General features: G+C 35.5%; 1 protein-coding gene across 2 annotated transcripts; it reads left to right on the top strand.

Moving 5' to 3' along the window:
- The first annotated feature begins 269 nt into the window (after positions 1-269).
- LOC114264191 (ATPase E1-E2 type family protein / haloacid dehalogenase-like hydrolase family protein) lies at positions 270-11663 on the top strand. Of its 2 annotated transcripts, XM_028204784.2 has the most exons (11): positions 270-1282; positions 3345-4702; positions 5931-6041; positions 6140-6416; positions 7132-7220; positions 7316-7424; positions 7499-7705; positions 7854-7979; positions 9038-9136; positions 9312-9503; positions 10849-11663. In XM_028204784.2, the coding sequence occupies exons 1-11, from the start codon at positions 890-892 to the stop codon at positions 11440-11442; spliced, it is 3555 nt and encodes a 1184-aa protein (XP_028060585.2). In that variant the 5' UTR covers positions 270-889; the 3' UTR covers positions 11443-11663. The 2 variants fall into 2 exon arrangements, with proteins under 2 accessions (XP_028060585.2, XP_028060587.2); XM_028204786.2 differs by lacking the exon at positions 9038-9136.
- Positions 11664-13628: the final 1965 nt, after the last annotated feature.

The raw sequence follows: 13628 nt of genomic DNA, 5'->3' as shown, positions 1-13628 counted from the left end.
GTCGTACTCCGATGACTGATCTGGTACGTTAGCGCACTACCATGATTTTTACCCTTTTCGTCGCCTTCTGATATCATCTGCCACGTGTAGGGCTCACGTATAGCCACGTCGGATGATGAGGGTGGTTTAACGGTACATAAACTTCTAATTAAAAATGGGACTCATCATGATTCGAGAAATTAAAAGGACCCCCGCGAAACGGGCTATAATCCCCTACTTCGCTCCCTTTGCTTCATCAAAACGGCAAAGATAAAACAAAGCTAACAACTGGTTTGTTCACTACTACAAAGACCCCCCCTCTCTCTCCTCTTTTTCTCTCTCTAACAACACACTCTCACCCTTTCTCTCTCCTCTGTTTCCACCTCCATTTCTCTCTCTGTCTAAAGCTCATTGTGTGGTGATCAAATGGTGGAAGAAAGAGATCGCTTGGACTACAGGTGAAAGTAAAGAATCATATGGGGAAAAGATTGTAATTTCTAGGGTTTGAACTTACTTTGACAGCTCAATTTAGTTGGAGTAGTTGGGAATCTCAGTTTCCTCTTGATTTGAGTTCAAATCAGGTCCATTAATGGTGCTTCATTGATGCAAATTGCAATGCTTTGCCCTATTAATACTTTCTATATTGGATAAAGCAGTCCAATGTCACGTGTTTAGCAAGTCATGTTGTGTGTATTTCTCATTAAATATTCTTGTTGTGCTGTTTGATAGTAATTGAAGAGATCAGGAATCTGCTTGTTTGTTTAGTAGCAAAATTCACGGGTATAGTGTAATTCAGTGAGAATTTTTTTGGGTATTAAGTTGTATTCTCTGATTTTCCGGGAAAGTGGAAAGGAAAATGACAATGGCAATTTGGGGGAGTTTAATCTATTTGTAAATTGAATAGCGGAATATGGCTGGTGGTCGAAGGAGAGGGATACATTTTAGCAAACTATATTCATTCTCGTGTTTACGGCCTTCGTTTAGAAAAGAACATAGCCAAGTTGGGAAAAAAGGTTACTCATGGGTTGTGTATTGTAATGATCCTGATAATCCGGAAACAGCTCAGCTTAATTACAGTAGTAATTATGTTTCCACAACTAAGTATTCAGCCGTGAATTTTATCCCCAAGGCATTGTTTGAGCAGTTTAGGAGGGTTGCGAATATATACTTTCTTATGGTAGCATGTGTTTCGTTTAGTCCTTTGGCTCCCTATTCGCCTTTTAGTGTTCTTGCGCCTCTGGTGGTGGTGATTGGAGCTACCATGATTAAGGAAGCTGTGGAAGATTGGAGGCGTAAAAAGCAGGTAGTATTTAAAATTTCAAGATTGATGTTTTTGGTCTTTTCGGTTGTATTACATGTTTTGCATTACTGCCTTTTCTTGAATTGTCATTGTGGAATTTCCATTATGAAGTTGACTATGTTATGCTTGCTAGATCTTTATTTTACTCATTATTTGCTAGTTCTTGTTCAACAAGATGCCAGCTATTTAATAATTATAACATTTAAATAACTGTATCTAAGTGAAGAGAAGTACATGTAGAAGGAGCATTAATGGTTAACACATTCCAAGTGAATAGTTTTAAGTTTTTTCTTAAAAGATATTAGTTGCTGCTGATTGATAACATGGTAATTCATTGAAACCTTTTGTGTTATCTCTGATTCAGGAATATTTTGTGGCATATTTGTAAACCCAACTTAATTTCAGATTGGTGTTTGCTGGAACTTGTTTTTCATACTTTTGTTAGATTGGATGAGTGCATTGCCTAATCAGATGCTGCTGCGTTCAGCTTGTAGTGGGTGCTGGTGTAGCAAAACGAAACAACGGAGGTTCCAATATGGGTATGGTGGCATGGCTTTTCATATGGCCATCCTAACTTTCACCATCTGGATTTCAACTGGGACTCAAATATTGAGCGTATTTATCCACTTCCTGGCAATTTGGCAACTGTGTACTTCAGTTTGAGGCATGGCATGCAGTGCATTGCCATTTTTGCATGGCTGTACTGGATATGTCCTTTAACTTCCTATTTGGCATCTTATTTCTAGAACAAAATTCATTTCACTTCTTTAATTAGCATCTTATGTTTATTAACTAAATTCACCTCAAGTAGACATTATATGCATTGTCTTAACTTACCTCATGTCACTGCCGGGATATGTTCTTTACCAATCCACACTCTTTGGCTCGCAAGTCGCAATTATGAAATTTAATATTGAACCTCTGTTTTGATTTTTTTTATTTAAATATCCCCGCTTTTTCTTGGTTTCTGAATGTGCTTGATTTGGCATTTACTATGTATGTGTTAAAAGGAGTTTATAAGTATAGATTTTGAATATGTTGCATTTTGTGATGGCGAAGTATAATTGCCTAATACAGGGAATAGTCTACCATAGAAGCCCAATTGCCTAGTTTCATTGATTCCTTGGATATCCCAAATAACACTCATGTCCTAGTAATTCAAGGCCTATGTTTTCACCAAAGAAAAAAAAAAAGTCAATTCCAAAAATTATGGGCCCTTATGTTGTTATGTTCCTGCATTAATATTGGAGGCTGCTAACAAGATTCGAGGACTGAACACTGGACTCTTAACATTGATGAAACTATTTGAATCATATTTTCTCTTGTAAGCTATGCGTAAATTATAGGAAGTATAGAGAATAGAAACAATAAAATGGGTGCCGTGTCTATGTCCAAATCGTGTCGAACACAGACAGGACGTGGACAGCGTGTCATGTGTTGGATACGCTGCGTGGGGCGTCAATTTTTTTAATTATTATTTTTTTGAAAGACACATTGGAGACACTTCATAGACATGGTGTCCTTTGTCTGGGACATGCCTCTGGACATCTTTGTGATTTTTTTTTAAAATCTAGTTTTAGAAAGTTGATTTGGGCTCAAAGTAAAATATATGAAAACAAAGATGGAGAAAGTGGAAAAAAACAAAATAAACCCACATATATATATCGATGTCTCTCATATCTCTGTGCCCTAAATTTATATTCATAATATGCATAGCAAATAAAAAAATGTATATATATATTTTTTGTGGTTGTATCTCCATTGTCTTTATTCTAATTTTTTAAAAATCAGCATGTCCTGTGTTTGTTCCCGTATCTATGCCTGTGCTTGTGTCCATGTCCTACTTCTTACCATAAATTGGTTCCAATGAACCACTAAAAGAGGGTAATTAATTTTTTTTTCCCTCTCCCCCAACTTCCCGACAGTTTTATAACAGTCGGAAGGATAGTCTTTACTTTTGCCTACTTTTGCAAGTTTAGGTTGTTTCTTTGTTTTACAATTTTTTCCCTGACAAGAATTATTGCTTGTATTTGTAAATTATAGTGACACTTTGAAATGGTTTCAGGATATAGAGGCCAACAACAGAAAGGTCAAAGTGTATGATAATAAGAGTGGTACTTTCTATGAAACCAAATGGAAGAAACTACGTGTTGGTGACCTTGTTAAGGTTTGCAAGGATGAATATTTCCCTGCTGACCTGTTTCTGCTTTCATCTAGCCATGAGGATGGGATTTGTCATGTTGAAACCACGAACCTAGATGGAGAGACTAATCTGAAGGTTAAGCATTCTTTGGATGTGACAGCGCCTCTGCGTGATGAAAGTTCTTTTCAGAAGTTTAAGCCAGTGATTAAGTGTGAGGACCCAAATGAAGAACTTTTTTCCTTTATTGGAACTTTGTTCTATGATGATCAAGAGTTTCCGCTTTCCATACAACAGATCCTTTTAAGAGATTCTAAACTTCGAAATACTGATTATATTTATGGTGTCGTTGTGTTTACTGGGCATGACACAAAAGTGATGAAAAATGCAACAGATCCTCCTTCTAAGAGGAGTAAGATCGAGAGGAAAATGGACAAGATAGTATACATCCTTTTTAGTGTTCTTGTTTTGACATCTTTTATTGGATCTGTTTTTTTTGGAATTGAAACTAAGAAAGACATTCATGATGGGAACTATAGAAGGTGGTATCTTCGGCCAGACAATGCAACTGTGTTTTATGACCCCAAAAGAGCTACACTGGCTGCAGTTCTTCATTTCTTGACAGGTCTTTTGTTGTATGGATATTTAATTCCAATATCTTTATATGTATCCATTGAGATCGTCAAGGTTTTACAGAGTATATTTATCAATCAAGATCTGGATATGTATCACGAGGAAACAGATACACCTGCACATGCACGCACATCTAATCTAAATGAGGAACTTGGCCAAGTTGATACTATACTGTCTGACAAAACAGGTACTTTGACATGCAACTCCATGGAGTTTGTCAAATGTTCAATAGCAGGCAATGCTTATGGCCGTGGTATGACAGAAGTGGAGAGGGCACTGGTAAGGAGAAAAGGTGTTGGGCAATCTGGTGTTGGGGATACTTCATCTGATTTGCCTGGAAGTACTGGTGATGGTGTGGACTTAGGAATCAAAGGTTTCAATTTCAGAGATGAACGCCTCATGAATGGGAATTGGATTAATGAACCTCATGCAGATGTCATACAGAAGTTCTTTCGAGTGTTAGCAATCTGCCATACAGCCATTCCAGAGGTGAATAACGAAACAGGTGAAATTTCTTATGAAGCTGAGTCACCGGATGAAGCTGCCTTTGTCATTGCTGCAAGGGAGCTTGGCTTTGAATTCTATGAAAGAACCCAAACGACCATCAAATTGCACGAATTGGATTACAAGAGTGCTAAAGTGGTTAATAGGTGAGTTTTTCGTTAGTGTTTCCATGTTTACATCATACTGGAGAAAGTACCCTGGGATAATTTGTTCAGTTTGCAAAAGATTACTGACTATAGCAAGCAGCTAACTCCAGGTGCCAGCTGTGAGCCATAAAGTCGTATATATGTGTGCATGTATACATAACTTGTTTTTGCTAATGGAGTCACCCTGACCCTTGTTGGCTCCAGATCTTGCTGAGGTTGCATGGCTTGGGTTCTGCCAGTTCCATTTTTTTTTTTTAACTTTTCCTTTTTATGTTTGTTTCTAACCCTAATTTAGCCCCACCTCCCCACTCACACATACAAAACCCCTCTACACACACCCAAAAAAAAAGAAAGAAGTGCTCTCGACTGCATGTTGGCATGTACATCATTTTGCTTTCTAAGTATTAACACTTGTTCTCACTCACCTTATTAGTGTGTGTAAGATACAATGAAAGACCTTTTTATTTTGGGAGCCTTCCCAAGCCAATAAAAAAGAAAAAGAAAAAAAGAAAACTGTTAATAATAGTCAAAAACAAGTTGAAAGAATAACAATGAAATACGTAATTGCTGTAATCATTACACGGATAATTAACCGTTCCTTTTCTGGACTTTCCATGTTGCTATAGGAACTGTCAATATGCAGGTGTTTGTGTAAGTTCTAAATATATGATAGAGGCCTTCAAAATGGAAGATTGACTAATAGATGCTAAGTTTGTACACCTATGAACTATAAAGCTTGTGGTGTGAAAATAGGGAAAAGCGTAGAATTTTGATATGAGAGCATTGGAGCAACACAAATTATATAAGCATGGGGTTGCATTTTTTATCCTTTTACCAAATAAATGCTAAGTGAACAGGAGGAGGCATTTGAAATTTGATAAAGTGAAATGGCACATTTATCCTCTTACCAAATAAATGTTGAGAACAGTAGCGAAGACTATAAATTGGTGGTACATTTGTCATCAATTATCATAGTAGTGAAGTCTTGGCTTTTTTATTGTATGTAAAAGATTCTTGTTAATACATATGAAACATGCTTATCTTTTTTGGGCTATTCTGATAGTTACAATTGAGGATATATGAGCTGCAACACTTTAAAGCATGGCATCTTCTTGTATTCCCTTTTATTTGTTCATTGATCTATCTATTTAACAATTTTTTTCTGATTTATTTTAGTATGCTAAAAAAAATTTAGTTGCATATCATGTGACTGGTTTCTGTTTTCCAGGTCATACAAGCTTCTTCAAGTCTTAGAGTTCAGTAGTGCTCGTAAAAGAATGTCAGTTATTGTAAGGAATCCAGAGAATCAATTGTTACTTCTTTGCAAGGGTGCAGACAGGTTTGATTCCAAATGGACACCTAGTCTATTGTATTGTGTAAGGATTTGCTGTATTAAGTAATTGATTTCTAATTTATTATATATCTACACACATTCAGTGTAATGTTTGAAAGGCTCTCAGAAAAAGGATGGGTATTTGAGGCTGAAACCAAAGAACATATCAAGAAATATGCTGAGGCAGGTTTACGAACATTGGTAGTTGCATACCATGAAATAGGTGAAGAAGAGTACAGAGTATGGGAAAAGGAGTTCTTGAAGGCCAAAACTTCTGTCAGTGAAGACCGAGATGCACTGATTGATGCAGCTGCTGACAAGATTGAAAGAGAGTTAATTCTCCTTGGTGCTACAGCCGTTGAGGACAAACTACAAAAAGGGGTTTGTGTTAGGGTTGCTTCTATATAATTCTTGCTTAGTTTTTAACTTCAAAAAGAAGTAAACAGTTTTTAGTTCTGCTCTTTGTCTTATTAAATGGAAGTGTATGCTTATTATCTGTCCTATTACATAAGCGAACACCCAATTTTTTCATGTTTTCACCTTTTCTATTTTCCTAATAAACTGATCATCTTCTATAACTGGTCTACATCTTTCCATTCACTAGTGAATTGGGATGTTAATGGAAATTCCAAACTCTTTGGAAAAAATATGATTTAAACATCCACTTTTAGTCATATTTGAGAGAGTGGGGTAACCAAAGATTGACAGAGAAGTGGTTAGAGGACAGAGTGTGGATGGGTATTAAGGGAGAGGAAAATAAATGGTTAATTATTATTTTCATAAATGGAAAAAAAAATGACAATATGAAGTATAGTTCACATGTGTTGTGCATTACACATTTCTAATGACCATAAAAATGGAGCCTATTTGAAAGGTTAGGAAGATCTGTTGGCATTCTTGCATAATGTCTTTTTGATCTAAATTACTGTTCTCTAATGGGGGAAAAAAATGACAAGATGAAGTAAAGTTCACACGCGTTGCGCATTACACCTTTCTAATGACAATAAAAATGGAGCCCATTTTGAAAGGTTAGGAAAATCTGTTGGCATTCTTGGATAATGACTTTCTGATCTAATTAATGTTCTCGTCTGTGAAGGTTCCCGAATGCATTCACAAGCTTGCAAAAGCTCAGATTAAGCTATGGGTGTTAACTGGTGATAAGATGGAAACTGCAATTAATATTGGGTATGGTGAGAAGTGATATTTAAAAATTAAAAAAAAATTATTCTCTTTCTTTTTGACCTTGAAGTTGCATATAGTTACTGTGATATTTTTGACAGGTATGCTTGTGGCTTACTAAGACAAGAAATGGTGCAGATAGTGATCACATTAGATTTTCCAGATATAAATGTCTTGGAAAAACAAGGGGACAATGAAACCTACAAAAAGGTACAGAATTTACAGTCTCAATTCCATAACAATTTGTTCTGATATTAAATTTGTGAAAAATATGATTCTTTTAGGCTTCAAAAGAAAGTGTAGAAAAACAAATAAGAGAAGGACTAGCTCAAATTGATTCAGCTAAAGAAACTTCCACATTTGGTTTGATAATCGATGGCAAGTCCTTAACGTATGCTCTCAACAAGAATCTGGAGAAGTCATTTTTGGATCTTGCAACTAAATGTGCTTCTGTTATTTGTTGTCGCTCATCACCTAAACAGAAAGCTCTTGTAAGTTTGTCATCTTGTTGAATGGAATTTAAAGGAATTTCTCTCTCTCTCTCTCTCTCTATATATATATATATATTTTTCTCAAAGAATGGTTATTCTGTTGTAACTGTTATCAAAATAATCTGATAGAGCTGCTGAAGAAATGCAGGTTACGGGATTGGTGAAAAAAGTAACAGGTAAGACAACATTGGCAATTGGAGATGGGGCAAATGATGTTGGCATGCTTCAAGAGGCTGATATTGGAGTCGGCATTAGTGGTGTTGAAGGGATGCAGGTTGGTATTGTTTGATTACTTGATATCTATTGATGGGTCCATTTCCTAACTGCTTAAACTTTTGGGACAATTAGTGGCTTGACATGGTGTTAGAGCTCTGGTTGAGGGAGATCATAGGTCCAAGTCTTGTCTCCCGTTTGCATTTTGCTTCCCTCTATGTATGTCTATTTGCATCTACACATGCAAAACGGGGTTGCACATGAAGGATGGTGTTGAATAGCTTGATATGCATTGTTGAGTTCGTTTCTTAACAGTTTAAGCTTTTGGGACAATTGGTGACTTGACAGTTATAGCCTTGGGGGATGTTGTGTGAGTGTTGTTGGGGGGTGGGTGGGGGGTGTCTCATTCTTAAAAAACACTTAATCAACAACCTCATCATCTCCAACTGCTTTGGTGACTGTATGAATCCCATTTCACTATTCAGCCCTATCTCTTTTATTTGATTCGTGATTAACAATATACTTCATTACTGCGAAGGAGGTTGTATTTAAAAAAATATATATATAGAAAATGTATGATCTCTTGGTGTAATCTGTATGTTTGGGATAGAGCATGCAGTCAGAACTGGCACAACGGTGACCATAATTGAATTTTGACAACAATTGGTTTATTTTTCATTTAATTGAAAAATGAGTGCTAATTTTTTAACTGATCAGCTTGTCCACATCTCCCATTCCATCGTTCTTTCTTTTCTAATTACTCTCATCTTTGCATTGGCGTATAGTTGATTGGTTATGATCAGTTCTGGAAAAAGAAAAAAGCAGTGCCTTATCATTAGTTCGTCTTTCCTCTATGAAATCTTTGAATGAGTCGGCATGATGTGTGTTTCTTATAGATATTTGATGTCCAAAGAGTGAATTAAATTTCACAGGAGCAGAGACATTCTATCGTGTGCAGCATCATTGCCTTCTGCTTGAACACACCCTTTAGATCACTATTAGGATAATTTGTTCATTACCCTGTTCTGTTGATATTCTTTTTCTGTCAAACAATAGTTGAACAGTAATGAAAACTTGGCCTATATTTCCAATTGGTTTTATTTTTTATTTTCACAACAGGCAGTGATGTCGAGTGATTTTGCAATAGCTCAATTCCGTTCTCTCGAACGACTGTTGTTGGTACATGGCCACTGGTGTTACAGGCGAATAACAATGATGGTAATTGTGACTTCATATGTAATTGCATCTCATTGGAAATTGCAAAAGAATTTCATAAGGACTATGATCAAATATGTTGACAAACAAATTCATTCTGTGGAGAATGAGACTCACAACTATATATTAAATGCTTCATCCTGGTGAAAGGTTTATTCCATCCTCTTGTTGAATGCAGATATGCTACTTCTTCTACAAGAACATTGCATTTGGCTTTACTCTTTTTTGGTATGAGGCCTATGCTTCCTTCTCTGGGCAACCTGCATATAATGACTGGTACATGTCATTCTACAATGTCTTCTTCACTTCACTTCCGGTAATTGCTCTTGGTGTGTTTGATCAGGATGTGTCTGCACGACTTTGCCTCAAGGTGCAATTTTTTTTCTGTTTCTAACATCTGTATTATACACTAAGAATTTGATAGAAAAGCTGAGGGAGCAGGTAGAAACGGTGGAAACAAAAGAACTTGATGGAATTATCAAAAATTAAGTTCTTGCAGCTAGGGCAGTTCAGGTGTTAGTGAATTTATTTGAGAAATTGTAGTCAATGTCTGATAAAGCGAAATTGCAATTCTTGTATTGGGTGTACTAGGAACGAATGAGGAAATGCTCTCTTGGCGCTGAAAAAGAGTGGTCTGTTCATCAAAACATGCCACAAGGGAACATACGGGAAACAAATCTGAAATTTATGTCAACTGGATTTCGTTTCTGTTTTCCTCATTACCCTAATGCATATATTTTTACTTTTGACCGATAGAAATGTGTTGGAAATTTCCTAAAAGTTTCAAAACTTTACTTGTATTTATTTGTATTTTATTTTTATTTGTATTTATTTATTTATTTATATATTTTTTTTTAACATCTTAAATGTTTGAATTTTGAATTAGTATTTGGTTTCAAAACAAAGGGTGTATCTGGTCCAAATAGACACCAAAGAGCCTATTTAAATAGGACTCTTACTCAAGAAACAAAAAACAACGTTCTCTATTTTCTCTCTCTCCTTCTTCTTCTCTTTACAATATTTTTATATTTCATATTTCTGGGCAATTGATACATTCTTGGCAAATTCTTCTGGTACAACTGTGCATTGTATCAGATCCTGGAAAGTTTTTGGGTTGTATCTTGGAGTCGTTTGTGATCGTTAAAACTTATACGGAGGGAGTTCATAACGACTTTAGGACAGCGTCTTTGACGTGCCTCTCACAATCACACAGGCTATTTTCTAAACCATTTTCTTTATCTTTTACTTATTCTGTTATATATATGTATATATAATTTTATTGAATTGTAAAAACCTATGTTTTAGAATCTGTTTTGCTATTCTATAAAATTGATTTAAAATAATTATTATTCAATTCCCACAACAAAATGTTTGATAGAAATGTCTTTGCAGTTGGCAAAGTATTTTCATATTTTTACCTGCATCTTTATGCTTCCCATTGGTTGGTTTTGTCACAGTTTGTCAATTTTCCCATCTTTAAATAGTGGGATTCTCGTCTTCGTTGTGTCCGACTCCAAGCGTAGATGAAGAAAAGTTTCTGTCAATTTGATGATAATCTCATCAACTCAAGAGTTATTGTACTAAAAACCCCAAGTTGATTTGTTATCTCTACTCACTTGGATACACATCATATGTTCAACCTGGTTCCTTCGACTCCTTGACATGTTTTGCTGAAGCAAGGCCATCTATTAATCCTACTTTTGTTTGTTTTACAGTATCCCATGTTGTATCAAGAGGGAGTGCAGAACATCCTCTTCAGTTGGCCCCGCATTATTGGTTGGATGTGTAACGGTTTTATCAGTTCCATGATCATCTTCTTCTTCACTTCTGCCTCCACTAAACGCCAAGCCTTCCGTGAAGATGGTCAAGTAGTTGACTTTGAAGTCTTTGGTGTTATGATGTATACTAGTGTTGTGTGGGTCGTGAACTGCCAAATGGCTCTCTCCATTAACTATTTCACTTGGATCCAACATTTCTTCATCTGGGGCAGCATTGCCTTCTGGTATGCATTTTTAGTAATTGATGGTTCTCTCTCTCCGAAAGTATCGACAACAGCATATAAGGTTCTCTTGGAAGCATGTGCTCCGAGTCTGTTCTATTGGCTGGTCACCCTTCTTGTTGTTTTTTCCACTCTGCTACCTTATTTTTCTTACAGAGCTTTCCAAACACGGTTTCGACCAATGTACCATGATATAATTCAAATAAAACGATTTGAAGGGTTGGAGACCGAGAATTCTGGTGAGTTGTCTCCACGGATGAAGGACAAATTATACCATCTGAGGGAGAGCTTCAGGGATAATGAGCCATGAAACACAGGTATTTTCACAAAATGTAATTAGGTTTTTTTTCGTTTTTTTTTTTTTTTTTTTTTGGTGTACATGTTTGGAAGAAAGAGAAAGAGAGGGGGGGGGGGGGGAATGTTGGCAGATTGTTGTAGGAAAGATTTATGCACCATTTAACCATGTAGTTTTTGCAATGTAAAGCAAAGGATTTACGTTTTCAATGTTTACAATTTGTGCTTTGAACTGTCCATTTTGCTTTTTCTACCCAATTATTTGGTGGAAGTTCTCTTTAGTAAGAATTTATATGTAAGGCCATTCCAACATTTCTTTGCCAAAGTCAATTAAAAACACATTCAAGTCATGTTTGTCCGGAAACAGTACAAAAATCTTAGGCTTTGGCATTAGCCCATGGCTTTCCTAGACTGATTTCTAGAAAGTTCATACTGACTTATTATGAAAGGCCAGTTTAGAAAATAAAATTAAAATTAAAGAAAAAACATAATAAAATAACAAAAAACAAAACAAACAGAATTAGTGTAAACTTCATTAGAATAAAGTGACATTATTTATTTTCACTAAAAAAAATTATAGAAATTATATTACAAATATACTTGTCATTTTCATAAAAAATTAAAAAATAATTATTACGCTCAATTTTATGACTTACTCACCTAAAAAAAAAAAAAAACTATCACGCTCAATTCTGCTTTCGTTTCAGTGTTCACTTTGTGAGTTACGAAAAAGTAAAACATTTATTAAATATTTGAAGTAGTTCAGATAAGATGGAAGAATAAAATAAAATGAAAGGCAATTTTTTAAGAATAAATTTGATAGTGACCCGGTTTCTAAAAGAGGGAACACTCAGTCGAGATTCTCCATTTATAATTACATATATAATGTTATATTTGGCATCAGTTTTTTTTTTTTTTTTTTACTATTTTAATCACAAATAAATAAAATAATTTAAAAAATCAATAAGATAAATTGTCACATCTAAATAATAATCATTTTATTTTTTCTCTTATAAAAGTTAAAAAAGTTAAAAAGCTTATTACAAACGAGACTTTTTAGTCTCGGACTAAAATAGTCAAAAAATTAACAAACCAACTCACATCCCAAACAAAGGGTTAAGTGTAAAAAGAGGAAAATTCTATTTTCACATATCAAATTATCTTTGTGTACATCTTTTCTTAATGCACACATTTAGTAAAATGATTTTTACTTGTTTATCTCAATCCACACATTTCACATTCCAAATATACTCTCACCTTCTCTGTGCACATCCTCTCCTTCTATTATTTCTCACTCTAAAAATCTTAACCCTAACTACACCAACTACCGACGACAACCCTCAAATAAGGGGGATAGGTATTTTTTATTGTCCGAGGACTGCTCACTCTTGAGCAAGAGCATTGAGAAGCAGCAGCAATTTGACAATCCCATTCATTTATATTGTACCACATGCCTCATGCACAAATGTTGGCAGCCCCATTTTTTTCCTCACCAGCTCAATCTGGTGAGAAATTTACTCAAAATTAGGAACATTTTATATTCCAGAAACTTGAAAATGCTGTGTTTGGTTGGGAGATTTAGAGAGGGATTTGGAAAGGAAAAAGGAAAGGGAAAAGATGTGTGAAACTAAGTGAAATATAAGTATGTTTTATTCACATTTTACCTACCTTTTTTATTTTTCTTTCCAAATCTCTCCTCAAATCCCTCAACCAAATACATTATTAAAGAATTGGTATGCCAAGAGGACAGACGTACAAAATAAGGAGAAAACAGGACAACCTGAGGGTGTGGAACCCTTGACTGATTTCACTTGTGACTCTACCTGTAGACATTATGGCATCCTTTTGTTATCCCTGCCAAGTCAGTTCTTGAAATGAAACTCAAGACTTTGATGGAGCTTGGGTTTCTAAGGGTTTATTTGATGTTGTAAATAGAATCGCCAGTGAAATGACGCAGGGGATGCATTTGACACTGTATTTTCAATGGCTTTCTTTAAAATGTTTCAAGCATCATCCTCACTCTTGAGCAAAAGCATTGACAAGCTACATAGTCTTGCTTGTATACAGTATGAATGTTGTGTATGGTTGAGGTGTGGGCATGGGAGGCAATGGTCGGCAGTGAAGTGACTAGTGAGATGGTGGTGGGTGAGATGTGTATGGAGAAATTGTGAGATATGTGGGTGAGATGGTAATTTTGTTAAA

Source organism: Camellia sinensis, chromosome 1 (assembly GCF_055761805.1).
Source record: "Camellia sinensis isolate YWXY chromosome 1, ASM5576180v1, whole genome shotgun sequence".
In the NCBI taxonomy this organism is placed as follows: domain Eukaryota; kingdom Viridiplantae; phylum Streptophyta; class Magnoliopsida; order Ericales; family Theaceae; genus Camellia; species Camellia sinensis.
This window is presented reverse-complemented; position numbering and strand designations above follow the sequence as displayed.